This window comes from Talpa occidentalis, unplaced genomic scaffold (genome assembly GCF_014898055.3).
Source record: "Talpa occidentalis isolate TD23 unplaced genomic scaffold, MPIMG_talOcc4v2.1 talOcc4.13, whole genome shotgun sequence".
Classification (NCBI taxonomy): Eukaryota; Metazoa; Chordata; class Mammalia; order Eulipotyphla; family Talpidae; genus Talpa; species Talpa occidentalis.
In genome coordinates, this window is record NW_023601322.1 from 371527 (window position 1) to 387746 (window position 16220).

At 62.3% G+C, this 16220-nt stretch overlaps 1 protein-coding gene across 1 annotated transcript in view; it reads right to left on the bottom strand.

Annotated features, from left to right (window-relative positions):
• ATP9B (ATPase phospholipid transporting 9B (putative)) overlaps positions 1–8086 on the bottom strand; it is an 89840-nt gene extending 81754 nt beyond the window's left edge. The window contains exon 1 of the mRNA XM_037508388.2: positions 7986–8086. Within this exon, the coding sequence (XP_037364285.1) occupies positions 7986–8086 (101 nt within the window). The remainder of the gene's footprint in view (positions 1–7985) is intronic.
• Positions 8087–16220: the final 8134 nt, after the last annotated feature.

Here is a 16220-nt window from a genome sequence, read left to right on the forward strand (position 1 = left end):
TCTTTAACCCCTGCACCACCAGGGGAGCCCTGGATCTTACACTTTCAACAGCAGACTTGTATGGCAGATCAAAAAAAGATTTGTGTGGTATGAACTACATATCCAAAAAATGCGGTAAATGGATGAAAAATAAAGGGGAATTTAAAATAAAGAGTAAAGAGAAAAAAAGAGCAAAGATAAATCAGCCCTCCCAGCCGCAGACCAAGTCAGAGGTGCCCCGTACCCCTGAAGCACAGCTGGAACCCCGGAGATTCTGCTGGAGAACAGAGAGCGGAGGGCAGAGCAGGAGGCCTCAGGCCCCTCAGCCGTGCAGCGCTGAGTCCCAGACGCCTCCTGGACCCCATATTGAGCGCCAGTCAGCAACCAGGAACGTCCACGGGGGCAGGCCAGAAACATCCAGGTCTCTTCAGCCAAGCACAGGACTAAAAGCTTTAGACACCACCCCGCTAGTCCACCCAATCTTAAAAAATGCACAGCACCCCTACCCCACACCAGAGCAATTATGATGGGAGCCCAGACTGCCACACTCCCAGCTGAGGGGTGCCTTCCCCTGGTGTCGGGGAGCAGGGGAGACCTTCATCCCAGGAGTCACTGCAGGGCCCACAAGGAGCCCACCCCACCAGTGTCGCAGGAGGACGTGCGAGAAACAGGAACCCTAAGCCCCCTCCCCGGGTGGCAGCACTACATGCCAGGTGGGGAGAGGCCACCCCTCCCTGTCCCAGCCAAGGCCAAGTCGGCAGAGCCCAGCGGGAGCCTCTCCCGGCAGGAACAGCGCGCCGCCTCCAGCAGCAGCGCGGCGTCCCCCGAGGTGGTACCAGGCGGCCCGCACAGCGGAAGACTTCAAGGTTCCGCGCTTGTTCGGAACATCCCCAAGCGTCCAGAGCACAGGGAAAGACACTCATGACCCCAAGACCCGGGGACTCTCCGAGGGAAAGAGCCGAAGGAGCGAGCGGACGCCTGGGCCAGGACGGCACGGACGGGGGCTCCTCCGACCTGGGCTCTGCGACAGCCACCACGGACGCGTTTCCACAGACAAGCACGCACACGCCTGAGCAAATGAAAAATAACTGAAATGACGAGAAACAACTGGAAACTTCAAGACCGAAAACGGGAGCAGCAGAGCTGGAAACGCTGAGCCGGCAGCGGCGGGGAGGGGAGGCGCGCGGGGGGTGGGGGGCGGGGGGCGGGCCACGGGGGAGCCTCCCAGTCGCTGCTGCGCACCGAGATGAGATGAAACCACTCAAAGGTGCCCAACGGCGGCTGAAACGTTCTGCCTTGTCAAGGGGCATAACCCATACATCCCGGAGACCAAGCGGGTCCCCACACCGTATAAACTCCAAGAAATCTGGGCCAAGGCCCCAAACAAGCGGCCCACAGAAGACCAGACAGACAGATGTCCCGGGGCGACGACCTGTTTCCTGACAGAAGCCGGGGCGGCAAGAGGCGACTTGCTCCGGCAGATCTGCTCGAAACGAAGAGGCAGGAATTCTTAGCACAGAATTAGAAAAAGGAACTAGGGCACGTCAGGAAACTGGACCAACAGAAGGAGCAAAAACACCAGCAGCACAACAGGCTCACCCGCCCCCCACCCCCGCCGGGTGCACCACAACTCGTCCCCGAGACAGCGAAGCTTTCAGGGCTGCCCATGGCCACACTGGCCCTGACTGCGCGGGAGCAGGTCCACGGGACAGTTATCAAAGGAGAAGAGGTCTAAAGAGGCGAGGACTCCACACGTCACTCAAAGTGACAAGAGAGCAAAACCAGTAGGGCCTCTCTGGGGCGCGGGGCTAGGCCTCAGCGCGGTGGAGCTGTCCGCAGCCTCTGCAGCATGAGTTCAAGCCCCGCCAGGGAGCTACCCACATGGCGCGGCAGACCTCTCCTGTCTCGCCCGCTGCTCCCCTCAGCAGTGGATTTCAGTCATTCTGCCTGTTCTGTTCCCCACTTTGTCTCTGGTGACTCCTCTCACCCTCCCGCACCTCTGGCCTGTACCCAGGGTCTTGTATAAATAAATAAATAAATCTTCAAAAAAAAAAAAAAAAAAGGAGCACTAGCAGTATACTGTGAGGAGCTGCATATCTGTAGTGTAACAACCGGCACTACTGCTAATAAAATCTACACAAGGTACACTGAAAAATGCCCAAAGCAAGCTGAATTCTAAAAAATGTCCAAGTAACCCACAAGGCAGGAAAAAAACCCTAGAGAAATAAAAAAAAAAACCAAAAACAGAAAACAAAAAGTAAAATGGCAAATGGAACCCCTACCCTAACTTTTAAATCATTACATTGAACGTGAATGTTCTAAATGCATCGATCATAAGACAATGACTGGCAGAGTGGATAAAAAATACAAACCAACCTGGGCCTCCCCGGGTGGCGCAGCGGTTGAGCGCTGGGCTGAGAGGCTGCCCGCAGCCTCTGCAGCGCCGGTTCGATCCCCGGCCGCCGGCGAGGGTCCCACCAAAAAAAACCCCAAAAAACAAAAAACAAAAAAACCAAACCAACCATATGTGACTACAAGAAACTCACTTCAAATGAAAGCAGGATCAGAATAAAAGGGAGGGAAAATGACATGCCAGGCAAACACTGATGGAAAGGAGAGGCTACAGTGATGTCAGAGAAACCTCAAAGCAAAAAATTACTAGAGACAGACAGGGAAATTCAGTCACGCAGTGGTAAAGGCGTTAGCCCTCAAGAACACGAAGCCGTCCCAAGCAGATGTGCGCCCAGCAACAGACTTGTGAAACATGCAGCAAAAAAATGATAAAACTAAAAGAAATAGACAAAACCACAATTACAGTCAGAGGCTTCCACACGTGATCTAAACAAGCGACAGAACATCAGACGGCAAGTCCACACGGACAGAAGACGTGAACGGGGTTCAATCGCCATTTCAGGACACCGCGCAACAGCGGCAACAGATGCGCTTTCCTTTCAGGGCCCAGAGAATCTCACCGACAAAGGCTGGATCCTTGGCCCTAAAACAAACCGCACCAAATTTAAAATAACTGAAGTCACAGCAATCACAAAAGAATCACAGCACAAATCAGTAATGAAGAGTAAATCTTCCAAACACAATTCTAAACAATCCGTGAGTCAAAGAAGTCCCAAAAGAAACAAACTACCAAAGCAGACGGGTCCCAGATAAACCAATGCCGAGAGAGAGACGCACAGCACGAAACCCTTCTTTAAAAAAGAGGGAAAATGTCCCATCTCCAACCTACGTTACCACCTAGGAAACAAGAACAAGAGAGAAATAAACCAAAGCAAACGGAAGAAAGGAAAAAATAAAGAGCAGAGATGAGTGCACCCGAAACAGAAAGCTCCGAGGATTAAGCACAGGGGGGTCTTGGACAAGACCAGAGCTCACCCGACCGCCCGGCCAGGAGCGAAGGCCCAGACCTCAGCACCGGGCCGCGCAGGCGACGGCGCACGCGCCAACTTGTCTTAATCGGGCCAAGTCCTCCAAGAGCAGAAGCCATCACAACTCGCCCAGCGTGAGCAGAGCACCGGGGTAGCGCAGCAACACTGAAGACACTGACTGTGTAAATTAAAACACCCAAAAAAGAAATCTCTGCACCCGGACGGCCTCACTGGAAAATCCCACCAAAGCAGAGGCGGAGCAGCAACACCAGCCTACAGCGTGTCATGGCAAGGAAAAGGCAACATTTCCAGTTCACCTCGGGAGGCCAGGGGTTGGGGGGAAACCTGCCGGTGCCCGCTGCTCTACCCGTGGGCTCCGACGCCTGAAGAGAAGGAAGCGCCGAGGACAGATGTCAAGGGCATCCAATCCCGCCCTCCCCCGGCTGAGGCTGAGCTGAGGGAAGACGTCGAAAGCAGAGCAGCTGGGGGAGCCGAGAGAAGCTGCACCGTGGAGAGTCGCAAACGGCGGGAGGGACAGCGAGCAGAGCCCACGGAAATGCCTCCGGGACGCGAGGCGGGTGAGGAAGCGTGAGTGGGTGCACGGGCACCGAAGCAGCTCACCGCGAGCCTCTGCTGCTACCTGAAGCTCTATGTATACGCTGACGTGATAAAAACATAGCCAAGCTTCAAAAAACAATTCAGAAGCACAACACCCAGCCAAGTTCCATTTCTCCTGGCTCCTCCCCCCAAACCCCACAGCCAGCCTTGAAGACACAGCAGGAGCCAGCCAAGGGGCTCAGGAAGCGGGGCTTTCCTCCTCTGCAAGGCCGGCTCCCCCCACCGCCCCGGCGGCCACAGCGACCAGATGACAGCAAAGGGAGGCAGCCTCGGAAAGCCTCTTGGCCCAGGTCCCTGAGGCGCCTCTTCAGCCCCGGGTGGCCAGGGCACACACAAGGAGTGATACCTCGGCCACTGCAGTAGGAGAAGCCACTTCCTTCGCACAGGCTGACACTTCCATGTCTTACCAAGAGAACCAGGCTAAGGAAACCCTTTCCTCCCCTCAGCAGCACAGAGGCAAGTAAGAACCCCAGCAGCACCACATAAACCGAGCAGACCAAATATCACAGCATGAAGACCCCAAAAATCAAACTGCCATTGGAACCACCGCTCACTGATGCAGGCCAGGATCCATGTGCTAAATCCAAACAAGAAAACACCTGCTAAAATAAAAGGTACACATAGGACCCACATTCTTCTGACATAACAGACGAATGACCAGGATACAATCAAAAACCATCCCCCTTACCAAGAACCAGAACACAAACAACGTGAGTTAGGAAAAATAATTAATTGGGCCTCCCCTGGTGGCGCAGCGGTGGAGCGCTGGGCTGCGAAGCTGCCCGCAGCCTCTGCAGCGCCGGTTCAATCCCCAGCCGCCGGTGAGGGTCCCTCATGGCACGCAGACCTCTCCTGCCGCCCGCTGCTCCCCTCAGCAGTGTACTTCGTCAGTCTGCCTGCTCTGCTCCCCGCTCTGGCTCTGGTGAATTCTCTCACCCTCCCGCGCTTCTGACTGTGCCCAGTGCTTGTATTAAAAAAAAAAAAAAAAAAAGTTTAAGAAGGACAATTAATTGACACCAAAACTAAGACTAAGTAAGACTAACTCACTGGGAATATGATGACCGTTTTAAGCAGACAGACAGGATACAAATGCTTCAAAAATCAACTACAAACTCCCGTGAAACCAACAGAGATCAAAAAGTTGAAAAATATAATAGAAATAAAACCACTGGGTGGGATCAACAGTAGAATGAAGAGGACAGAATTAGGGAATTTGAGAACAATTCAATAAAATTGCCACAATCTGAACACAAACTAATACAGGAAAAGAGTCAAAGGAAACGATGAAAAGTGCCAAAATTTTCATCAACACAGCCCCAGAATGAGAAAAAGTAATGGTTAAAAATTTCCCAAATTTTGAGAAACAAAGCCAACGGATTCAAGAAGCTTAGTGAATACTAAAGACCCTGAACCAAAAGCGTGACATGGTAACTCATAACTAAACATCTGAAAGATAAAGAACGGCCCTGAATGACAGCAGACCCCTAATTACACACCATAAAAGCTGGAAGGAAGTGGAACTGTGTCTTCAAATGCTAACAGATGAATTGTCAACCAGGAATCCTATACCCAACAAAGCAGGAATGCAGGAGAAATAAAGACATTCTGAGATGAAAGAAACTTAAAGATTAGCTCTAGGAAGTTCTTCTAAAGAAGGAAGCCAGGGTCTTCCCTGGGGGCGCAGCGGGTTGAGCGCTGCCCTGTGGAGCTGTCTGCAGCCTCTGCAGCGCCAGTTCGATTCCCGGCCGGCCAGGGAGAATCCCCTATGGCGAGGCAGACCTCTCCTGTCTCCCCGCTGCTTCCTCAGCAGTGGATTTCAGTCAGTCTGCCTGTTCTGCTCCCCGCTCTGTGTCTGGTGAATCCTCTCACTCTCCTGCACATCTGGCCTGTACCCAGGTTCTTGTATAAATAAATAAAAATCTTAAAAAAAAAAGAAGAATGGAAATCAGAAGTGGGCTGGGGGTAGAGACTCCTGTATCATCAGGAAGGAGATAACACAGAAGAGTGAAATTATGAGGCACATACAAATGCTATCCTCATAATTACGAGCTTTATAAGTCACAGTTGATGACTTAACGAGTACAGTACCATCTGATACTCAAGGATGACAGTCAGGAGCGTGGTGGCTGGAGTGGGGGTTGGGGCGTGGGTAAGGGCGCCGCTTCACTCCCCGGTGCTAAAGTACTAGAGCAACACACCACGCCGCATACCGTGTAATTCTCAGAGCAAACGCCGCAAGACCACACGAAGCGCTGCGTTCCAAAGCACCGTAGAGATACCAAAAAAGCTTTTACATGATCCAAAGGAAGGCAAGAGAAACAGTAATGGGAACTGAAAGAGAAAACGAGTAACAAAGGCCACACTCCCACTCCCTCGTGTCCATAAGCACCTCCAAGCGAGTGCACGCACACGAGACAGGCCGGCGCAGTGTGGAGCGGAAACCTGACCCCAGAGGGCACTCGCCCCACGGGTGAAAAGGACACCACGCCAGCGAAGTCCACAAAAAGCAGGAGCAGCCGCGCTGGTATCTAATAAAGCTCAGAGGAAAGTACCAGAGACAGAGGAACGTGGAGCGGTCAGAGAATCCAGCCAGGAACAAGGACCCCAAGCGTCACAGCAAACGACCCGGCCCCCAGGTGCACGCAGCAAGGGCTGTGAACGCGAAGTGTGGCCACAACCCGTGGCGGCAGGTGGCTGCCCCCGACCGCGAGCTGCTGGAGTCACCCCTCAGAGGCTGACGGAGCGTTGCTGGGAGGCGCACTCGGGGCGTCCATCACACCCTGGAACAGGGTCAGGGCGCTCTGTGGGCCTCGAGTCTCGTGAGGAAAAACATCGCCCCTGATTTGGGAGCCGAGGCTTCCAGGCGGACGGGCCTCGGGGCCCAGCCGCGGGAGGAGGCGCCGACGGCTCCCGCAGCCCGGCCAGACTTTCCGAAGTCCAGGGGCTGGGGTGCTGCGGCGGGCGCTGCAGTCGGGGTCCCCTCTGCACTCCGGGCTGGCTCTGGCCCCCTCGGATAAGAACCTCCAGGGCTCGGCCTCTGTGAGCTTCTCCTCTGGCCGCCCTGTCTCCGAAGACCTGCAGCGGCCTCCAGGTGGGGCAGGCGGGGCGTCCCGGCAGGCGAGGGCCGCTCACCCGCGCCTGGACGCCGGCCCCGCCGCCCCGCCCCGCCCCGCCCCGCCAGCAGCGGGCACTCCCGGCCCAGGCAGCGCCCGTGGGCGCTCGCTCCCCGCCCCGCGCCTGGCTGGCAAGGGCGCCCCTCCACCCAGGCTGCGGCCGACCCCCCGCACGCCCGGCCTCGCGCACCTGGCCGCCCGCGGCTGGCCGCCCGCACCTGGCCTCCCGTACCTGGCCGCCCGCACCTGGCCTCCCGTACCTGGCCGCCCGCGCCTGGCCGCCCTCACCTGGCCGCCCGTATCTGGCCGCCCGCGCCTGGCCTCCCGCACCTGGCCGCCCTCACCTGGCCGCCCGCACCTGGCCGCCCGTACCTGGCCGCCCGTACCTGGCCTCCCGTGCCTGGCCGCCCTCACCTGGCCGCCCGCACCTGGCCGCCCGCGCCTGGCCTCCCGTGCCTGGCCGCCCTCACCTGGCCGCCCGCACCTGGCCGCCCGTACCTGGCCGCCCGCACCTGGCCGCCCGTACCTGGCCGCCCGCGCCTGGCCTCCCGTGCCTGGCCGCCCGTACCTGGCCGCCCTCACCTGGCCGCCCTCACCTGGCCGCCCGTACCTGGCCGCCCGCACCTGGCCGCCCGTACCTGGCCGCCCGCGCCTGGCCTCCCGTGCCTGGCCTCCCGTGCCTGGCCGCCCTCACCTGGCCGCCCGCACCTGGCCGCCCGTACCTGGCCGCCCGCACCTGGCCGCCCGTACCTGGCCGCCCGCGCCTGGCCTCCCGTGCCTGGCCGCCCGTACCTGGCCGCCCTCACCTGGCCGCCCTCACCTGGCCGCCCGTACCTGGCCGCCCGCGCCTGTCCGCCCGCACCCGGCCGGGCGCGGCGAGGGCGCCCGTCGTTACCTGCCGGGCCGCTGGGCCCCCGGCCCCGCCGCGCTGTAGTAGGCCGCGCGTCTCCGGTCGGCCGCGCCGCGCACCGGGCACAGAGGGATCTGGTCCGCCATGGTCCGGCCGGCCGCGCCGCGCACCCCAGCCGCCGAGGCGCCGCCGCGCCCGTCCCGCCCCCGCGTCGGGGCCCGATGGCGTCACGGCGCGAGGGGGCGGGGCCCGCGGCATCACGCGAGGGAGGCGGGGCGGCCGGCGAGGTCAGGAGGCCGACGCGGGGCGGGGCGCGCGTGCGCCTGCGCCGGGCCGGGGGAGGCGGGGCGGGCGGTCGGCCCGGCGCAGGCGCAGTGCGCACCCGGGGCTCCGCGGCCGCTGGCGGCTGCCCCTCTTCCCGCGGCGCGCGTGCGCAGTCCCGCCTCCGCGGCCTCCTGGCGGGGCGTCCGCGAGGTGGGCGAGTCCGGTCCGCGCGTGCCGGCGGGGAGCGAGGCCGCCGGTTGCGCCCCGCCCCGCGCTTCCGCTGCGCCGGCCCCGGGCCGGACGCCTCTCCGGGCGTGGGCCCCTGTGCGGGGCGGGGACCCCTGTGCGGGGCGGGAGACACCTGTCAGGGGCAGGGGCACCTGTGCGGGTTGCAAGCGCCTGTGCACGGCGGGAGACACCTGTGTGGGGCACGGGCACCTGTGCGGGGCGGGAGACACCTGTGTGGGGTGCAGGCACCTGTGCGGGGTGCAGACACCTGCCCTGGCCACCCCCCTCAGCCCGGGTGAGGAGCTCTAGGCCCAGCCGTTCTCCCTCCTCACCTGCCTCAAAGTTCTGGAGTTGTAAATCCCATCGCCTACTCCCACTGCAGATGGCTCGGCAGGCCCTACCCTAACGGCACCCCCCAACCCCCAGATTCCACGACTCCTGTGAGTTGCCTGCGAAGAGTAGACTAACAGTTAAGTGTCCAGAGCACTGAAATCGGCTGTTGTGTTGTCAGCTTATGTTACCACTGAGGAATGTGGTATGGACTGTTTCCACTTAGTGGATGTGAGGTTTTCTTCATGCCCACATGGTCAGCTTTCCAAACTAGTCATGTTAAGTGACTGGGTTTTAGATTCCAAGGTCCACAATAAGGAGGGCCCGGCAGCATCCACAGCGTCTGCCTTGCAGGGCACCCCAGAAGGTGGGCATCTTCCTGGCGTCCCCAGGGGCTTGTGGGAGGCCCAGTCTGGACTCCTAGGGTGCCCTGCGCTTGCTCCAGGCTGGTCCCCTGCCCCCCAGCCATCCTTTCGGGATGGCCCCCAATGGCTAGCTGTCCCCCGACACACACTGTCACCTGTGCCTGAATATCAGTGGGGCCACCCCCAGCTCCAAAACCCCAGAGGCGCGTCTTCTTCCTCTGGAGAGCTGACTCCTTCACCACACCCTGGCCTTCCTGGCACGAGACTACGTGCCAGCTCCCTGCAGACCCCTACTGGGTCTGCTCTCGGACTGTGTGTTGTTGCGGATGGTTTATGGGCTTCAACCAGTGTGTTTTTTTATTTCAAAGAGTTCTTGTCTCTTCCCCCCCCACCAACCCATTGGTCTCATTTCATTTCTGCCTGCTTTCTTTCACACTTTTGATTGTGTAAGTGAAAAAAAATTTCATTGTTGATTTTTACTCTCAGCACTGGGCTGCTTCACAACTCTTGGAACTTGCATTTGCGGAGATACTTTATGTGGGAAGGAGAGAGGCTTCCCCCCACCCTGTGCCCCAGCCCTGCCTCTTCTCCTTGCCCTGCCCTGTCTAGCAAGGTTGCTCCTCGGCCACCTTCAGCCCTGAACCCAGGCCTGCCACCGCCTCTCAAGATGCTTCATGCCACACCTGTGCCCCGGTGCGTGGCAGGTGTGATAGGGGCATGACTAGAACTGAGCTATGGTGCCTGCCCCGCGGGGAGTCTAGCTGGGTAGGGAGCCCCCTGCCATCTGCCGACTGTGACTTGGGACGTGTCTGGGCGGAGTCTGCGTTCTCTCAGGACTCCACAGAGCAAAGTGGTGTGCTCGAGCCGCGGAGCTGAGAGGAATCTAAGTGAGGGGCTGTTGGCCGAGGTGTGGGGAGGCCTGAGAACGCCAGAGACGGAAGGTGTCCAGCCTGGGATAAGCTGTGCCATCATCACCTGGCGCAGAGGGGCTGCAGGAGGGTTTGCTGCTGTCCGTTAAAAGTGCCTGGTCAGCGTTGCCACCCGTCGGCTTTAGGACCGTGCAGGCCGGGATGCGGATGCTCCCCAGTCAGGAAATGTGGCACCAAGGGCTGGGTTTATTGTCCACGAGGATGCTCACTGGTCCTGTTACCCAGCGGCCCTCCCTCGTCGTGGTTTGGTTTCCATGGTTTCAGTGACTGTGGGTCAACCAAGGTCAAAAGTATCCTGTACAATCATACTCGGAGAGAAAAACCACACTGACAAGACTGCTCTTCAGCGCGCTGCTACGATTGATCTGTCAGCACTGGCCATTGTCGCTCTCTTACGGGGCCTGGTTTGTGGATGGGACCTGTCTCAGAAAGCGGCCCCACGGCACCCAGGGTTCCGCTGCATCTCCTTCGTGTGGACAAAGGGCAGGACCATGCAGCTCTCTTACCCTGCCAGCCCCATCAAGCACCTGTAAACACCTGAGCCCTGAGTTCTCTTTGGTGCATCTTAGCGGCTTGTTCATGACGGCGCCTCGTTATCTTCTCAATAATGTGAATAAAAATGTGGACATGGATTCACCGCGGATCTGCACGAGTTTCAGAAACATTCTTTAAAAAAGAAAGTTTTTTAAAGCTTCCCAACAGTAAAGAAGAGCTGCTTCACGTATTTTAAATGTGCAGCGGACAGCGGAGCAGAGCCCTGGCCCCACGGGGGAGGGTGCCGTGGCCCTGTCACTAAGTGCATGCGCCGGGCCCTGCCAGCGGCCTCCCTCATTTCAGCTGCATCCACCTGAGGGACAGAGTTTGGCTGCGATGCGCACGCGAGAGAGGGCACACACCCACTCCAGACTTCCTTTAGGGGGCCCATGAGCAAAACTTTTGCTGACTGCTATTGTAATACGGATTTGCGAGTTTCTGTAAAAGCTGCCACAAAGGGTGAGTCTGGGAAGACGGTCTCTGAGTGGCCTTCGTGTTCCTTCCCTCTTGCCGCCACCTGCGCAGCTCGCTGTCCTGGAACTCTCCTTGAGAGGATGCTGGGGGTGCTGGGAGGCTGTTAGACAGCAAGTGCCTCCCCCAGATCGCAGGCTTCTGGAATCTGAGTGCCTGCTCTGGACCAAAAGACGGGCAAGGGCGTCACGTCTCACTCCCCAGACAGACACGCCGACAGCGGAGGCGCAGGCCCTCCAGGCCAAGTGACCGGAAAAGCGGAAAAACATAACCAGGTTTTTAATCAATATGTCCCGCGATGGTCTCACATTAAATAATGATGTTTCATAATTATAAACCAAGAACATACGTCGCAAAAGTGTGGGGTGTGCCTGTTGTGGGCATGTGGAAATACCCCCAGAAAGCTCAAGAACTTGAAAAACAGCTCCCTGGTGCGGCTGCAGCTGGGTGCTCCTGCCGCGGGCTCGGTTCCAGGCCCTCCCCACTGCCCTGTGGGAGCTGCGGGCGAGAGACCAGCAGCCACTCTGGTGCCGTGTTCAAGGGCGGCTGAGGGAAGGGTGAGCCGAGTCCCCCATCCTTGCTGCACCTCCCCAGGCTTGGCTCTGGAACCCCTAGGCTGTGTCCCCGGCCTATGGACCAGGCCCCAGGGCCTCCAGACAGCGCTGTGGGCCCTGATGCCAGAAGCTTGACTGCGGGAAGAGGAGCAGCCCCCTGAAGTCTCCTTTGTCTGCACCACCTGGGGGTGGGGGTGGAGTCCACCCTCCCATTTCTAAAGTGGGCTGTTTACCGCCCCCCCCCACCACCCGCCTCAGCTTGCACAAGGTGACGCTGCCTGCAGTGTTTGCCCTGGAGCCACCCGTCCTTGCGCTGCCCTGGTGTTCCCCAGAATCGCGCACTCCCCACTGATGGGAAGGGATCCAGTTTACTGAGTGTGAGCTTTTTTTTTTTTTTTAAAGATTTATTTTATTTATTTATACAAGAACCGGGGTACAGGCCAGATGCGCAGGAGGTGAGAGGATTCACCAGAGCCAGAGCGGGGAACAGAACAGGCAGACTGACGAAGTACACTGCTGAGGGGAGCAGCGGGCGGCAGGAGAGGTCTGCGCGCCATGTGGGACCCTCCTCCGGCGGCCGGGGATTGAACCGGCGCTGCAGAGGCTGCGGGCAGCTTCGCAGCCCAGCGCTCAGCCGCTGCGCCACCAGGGAGGCCCCTGAGTGTGAGCTTTTGTCTCCACGCCCCGTCCCCAGGCACCTCCACTTTGCTGTGGCCCCCTTAAGCACCACGGCTCCTCCTCGCGTGACCGTGTTCTCTGCCACCAACCCGCGCCTGTCCACGTCTGTGCTCACCAACGGCCTGAGCCGCCTGCCAGCTGCCCGGGGCAGCAGTCGGTCTGCGGCTGGATGCGGATTTCATCAGGCCCCGCGTGGCAGGACCAGCTCCAGACGACGGAGGAGGGCTGGGGCTGAGGCTGAGCCCGCTGCGGGTCCCACAGCTGGGAGGCCCACGGGCGGCCCTGGGGGCACAGGCAGTGTGTGGTCAGCAGCCCCGCGGGACATGCAGGGACGTGGCGATCCTGCAGGTGCCCAGGGTGGCAGTCACAGGGCTGTCTCGGGATCTGCCATCTGGCCAAGGTGGCGGAGTCCCCTGGGGCACGGTGGGGACACCCACATGTGGGTGGTGGCCAGGAGCGTGGGGGAAGTGACCAGGTCACTTCAGCACCTGCCAGGCAGACCAGCTGCACAGGTCTCCGGGCCGGACCGGCCCCAGCACGAGGCCCTGCACGGTGGCGCCTGCAGGGCTGCCCGCTGGACGGAGGCCGCCCCTGCCGCCTGCTCGGGCACGGGTGCCCCTCCTGCGTCCCCCGGCCGCAGGGCTAGTGCCGGGCCGGGCCCCGGGGCCGCGGTCAGGGCGCAGGGGCAGGCCCCGCAGTCTCGGAGGGCAGGCCCGGCGCGGCCGGCCCCTCGCGGGGACGCGCCCGAGGGAGACCCGCGGCCGCCCCGTCTCCTCGAAGAAAGGAGGACCCCCCCCCCCCCGGGCGCGGGGGCCGCAGGCGGGTGGGGGGCGGCGGGGGCTCCGGAGCCCGCCAGGCCCGAGCAGGCGCGGTCAGCGGCGGGTGCCCGCAAGGTCCGTCCTGGCTCGGGGCAGCCGGGCACGGGAGGGGGCGGGGCCGCAAAGGGGGCGGGTCATGGGCGTGGCCTCAGAAAGGGCGTGGCTGCGAAGGGGGCGGGCCAGGGGCGTGATCGCAGGGCGTGGCCTCGGAGGGGCGGGGCTGCGAAGGGGCGGGTCAGGGGGCGTGGTCGCGGGGCGTGGCCTCGGAGGGGCGGGGCCGCGGAGGGGCTTGGGGTGGGGGCGCAGCTTTGGGGTACGGGGAGGCGGGTTCGCGGGCGGGCGGTCGGGGCGCTCCCGTCGCGCCGGCCTCCAGCGCAGATGGCGCTTCTCGTGACTTTTCTTTCAAAAGCGGGGCGTCTCCGCGCGGGGCGCGCGGGGTGTCCTCGAGGAGGCCGGGCCGGGCCGGGGCCCGTGGGGCGAGCCGGTGCGGGACGAGCCTCGCGCGCCGGCCGCGGGGCCCTGGTGGCGGCTCCGGGTGGGGCCGCGGCCGGTCCTGTCGGGGTGCGGCTCCGGGGCGCCCCCTCACCCGGGGCCAGCTCAGCTGCGGGGCGCGGGCCCCTGGGGGAGGCCGCGGGGTGTCTCTCTCGGCCAGGGGCCGGCCCGGGCTCCCGGGAGGCCAGAGCCAGCTCATCTGCGGGGCCCAGGGACGGGGACCGCCACCGCCGGGCTTCCCTGAGGCTGAGGAAAATCGCCAACACTAGCTTGCGGGGCGCGGCCCCCCACGGGTGAGCCTGCAGGTGCCCGGCCGAGCGCCTTGGCGCCTGGTCTACACACACCGGGAAGAGCCGAGTCCCGCTGCCGCGGGGTGCGGGCTCCGAGGTCATCGGTGACTGGGCAGCCGCAGGCTGAGGGCTGGTGCAGGGGGCGGGCGAGGCCGGGGCAGGCGCTCGGGCAAGGCCGGCCACGCGAGGACCGTGTGGAGGACGCAGAGCTGCGCCCGGCTGTCCTGATGTCGGAAGGCGAGAGTGTCCCTCCTGGCCTGCGTTCCCGAGCCTGGACGCTCTGGCGTGTCCTTTCAGACTTCTCGGGCCAGAAACGCGAAGTCCACGGGCTCCAGATGTCTCACCCCTCCGTGGACGCGAACCGGGAAGGCGTCGGGTGGCCCCGAGCTGGCGGCTGCTGGTGCCTCCTCCCGGCTGACTGCAGGCGCCTCCCTGCCGCACGGGCTGCGTGGCTGCAGCCCCAGGAGCTCGCGGTCCAGAGTCCAGGGTCCGGGCCCGAGGCCTCGCCCACCATGCCCGGTGCTCTCTGTGACAGGAGAGGCCGCTCCCGGGTGGACTCTGTCCTTCATGCTCGAGGCAACACGTGTTCCGGGGAGAGGCCGGTGCTGCTGTGGGCGCACTGGGCGTCGGCCACGTGGCCCTTGCTCCAGGCCCGCCCCGGCTCTGACACCGGCTCTTCTCCTGCAAGTTTTGGGCAACAGCGTTGAGCCGCAGCCAGGACACCCACCCCCGAGCTACGCTGGATTTTCAGACGTGCACCGGCGGCGGGACGATTGCTGATGCTGACAGGGCCCCGGGGCCAGCCCTTTGGGGTTCATCCCCCCTCCTGGCTGCCTCTCAGCTGAGCCAGTTCTAGGCTTCTGCTCTGTTCTTCATGGGAAAAAGCGGTGTGGTGATGGCACCTCCTCAGGGGTCTGAGTGGGGCAGCCAGGCGGCAGGCTGGGCCCAGGGGGCACCCCAGTGCAGCCACCCCACCCCCATCACAGCACCGCACCCCCAGCCCGGCTTCTCCCCAACCCTCTCCGGGCAGCTCAGACGCCCGCCCTGGGGTACCAGCCATGTGGGGCAGGGAGCCCGAGGTGCCGCCTGGCACCTGCCCAGGGCCTGCGGCCTCTCCGCTGCCACCACGGCGGCCACTGGCTTTGCGAACACTCTGCAGGGCCATTCACAGGTGCTCCGTGTGCATAGGGTGATGCTCCCTCCCCCCAAAATCTTAAAATAAAAATTCCTCATTAAGGAATATTAATACTCCTGAATTAAGGAAAACAAAAGGAGAAATCGCCTGGAATAAACGCAGATCCCCTTTGATGCTGCCCGCTGAACCGTGGGAATGAGCCCCGGGGGCGGGGGCAGCCCGGCCTCCAGGCCCGGCCAGCTCTGGCACCCCCACCCCCGCCCCGCCCCGCCCCCGTCCCCGCTCCAGTCAGCCCGGGCGGGGGGCGCAGAACGGCTCCGGGACTGTGCCAGCGTCCCTCGGAGGCCTGCCTCACATGCTCACAGCTGGCTCCCGGGAGGAGAGAACTGACAGCATGAAAAGATGGAGATGAGCAGGCGGAGGCCCGCCGCTGGGGGGTCCAGGCTCTGGGGGCCGGGGGCTGGGGGGGCATGTGCTGGGAGGCGCTGGGGGCTGTGCTCTTGTTGTGCAGGGCTCCTCTCCCAGGCGCCTGTGGGAGCACGTGGGCAGCGGGGGTACCCCCTGCAGACAGGTGTGCCCCGGCCGGGCCAGCAGCCCCGCGCGACCGCACTGACCGCAGCAGACCGCTGGGCTCCTTTAGCGCTTTACTTTGCGGCGGGCCCGCTGGCCTCCCCAGCGGGTGGACCCCTGGGCTGAGTCGCCTCTCGGGGAGCTGGACAGCGCTGTCCCTGGCTGGGCGACGGGGGGGGGGGGCAGCTCACCCCGCAAGCCAGGCCGGAGCCAGCAGCCGAGGCGACCCCGCCGCACACACGGCCACGGCGCCGTGCCCGGGGGAGCGAAACAGCGCCAGGGCGGCGGCCAACCTTGAAACGCAGCTCTCGCTGCGGGAAGCGCCCTTGTCCTGCGTTCACAGCTGGGAGAACAGGACGCGAGCGCGAGGCGGTGATGCAGGAGCCCGTTCTGAAGCCAGGAGCGGCGTGGGGGGGCCTCGGACCCTGGCCAAGGCGCCCACAGTCCACCGGCCTCGCCCGAGGGCCCAGGCGCGACGCCCCCGCCAGCGCTTCCCTGGGGTGGTTGTCTCCACACTCACGCGGGGCCTCTGGGCGGAGGTTTTTCCTAACAGCAGGGATGAGCGCGGCCCGGGCCGGAGCGGCCCCTTCCGGACCGTAGACTGCCCGCGTCACCCCCTCAG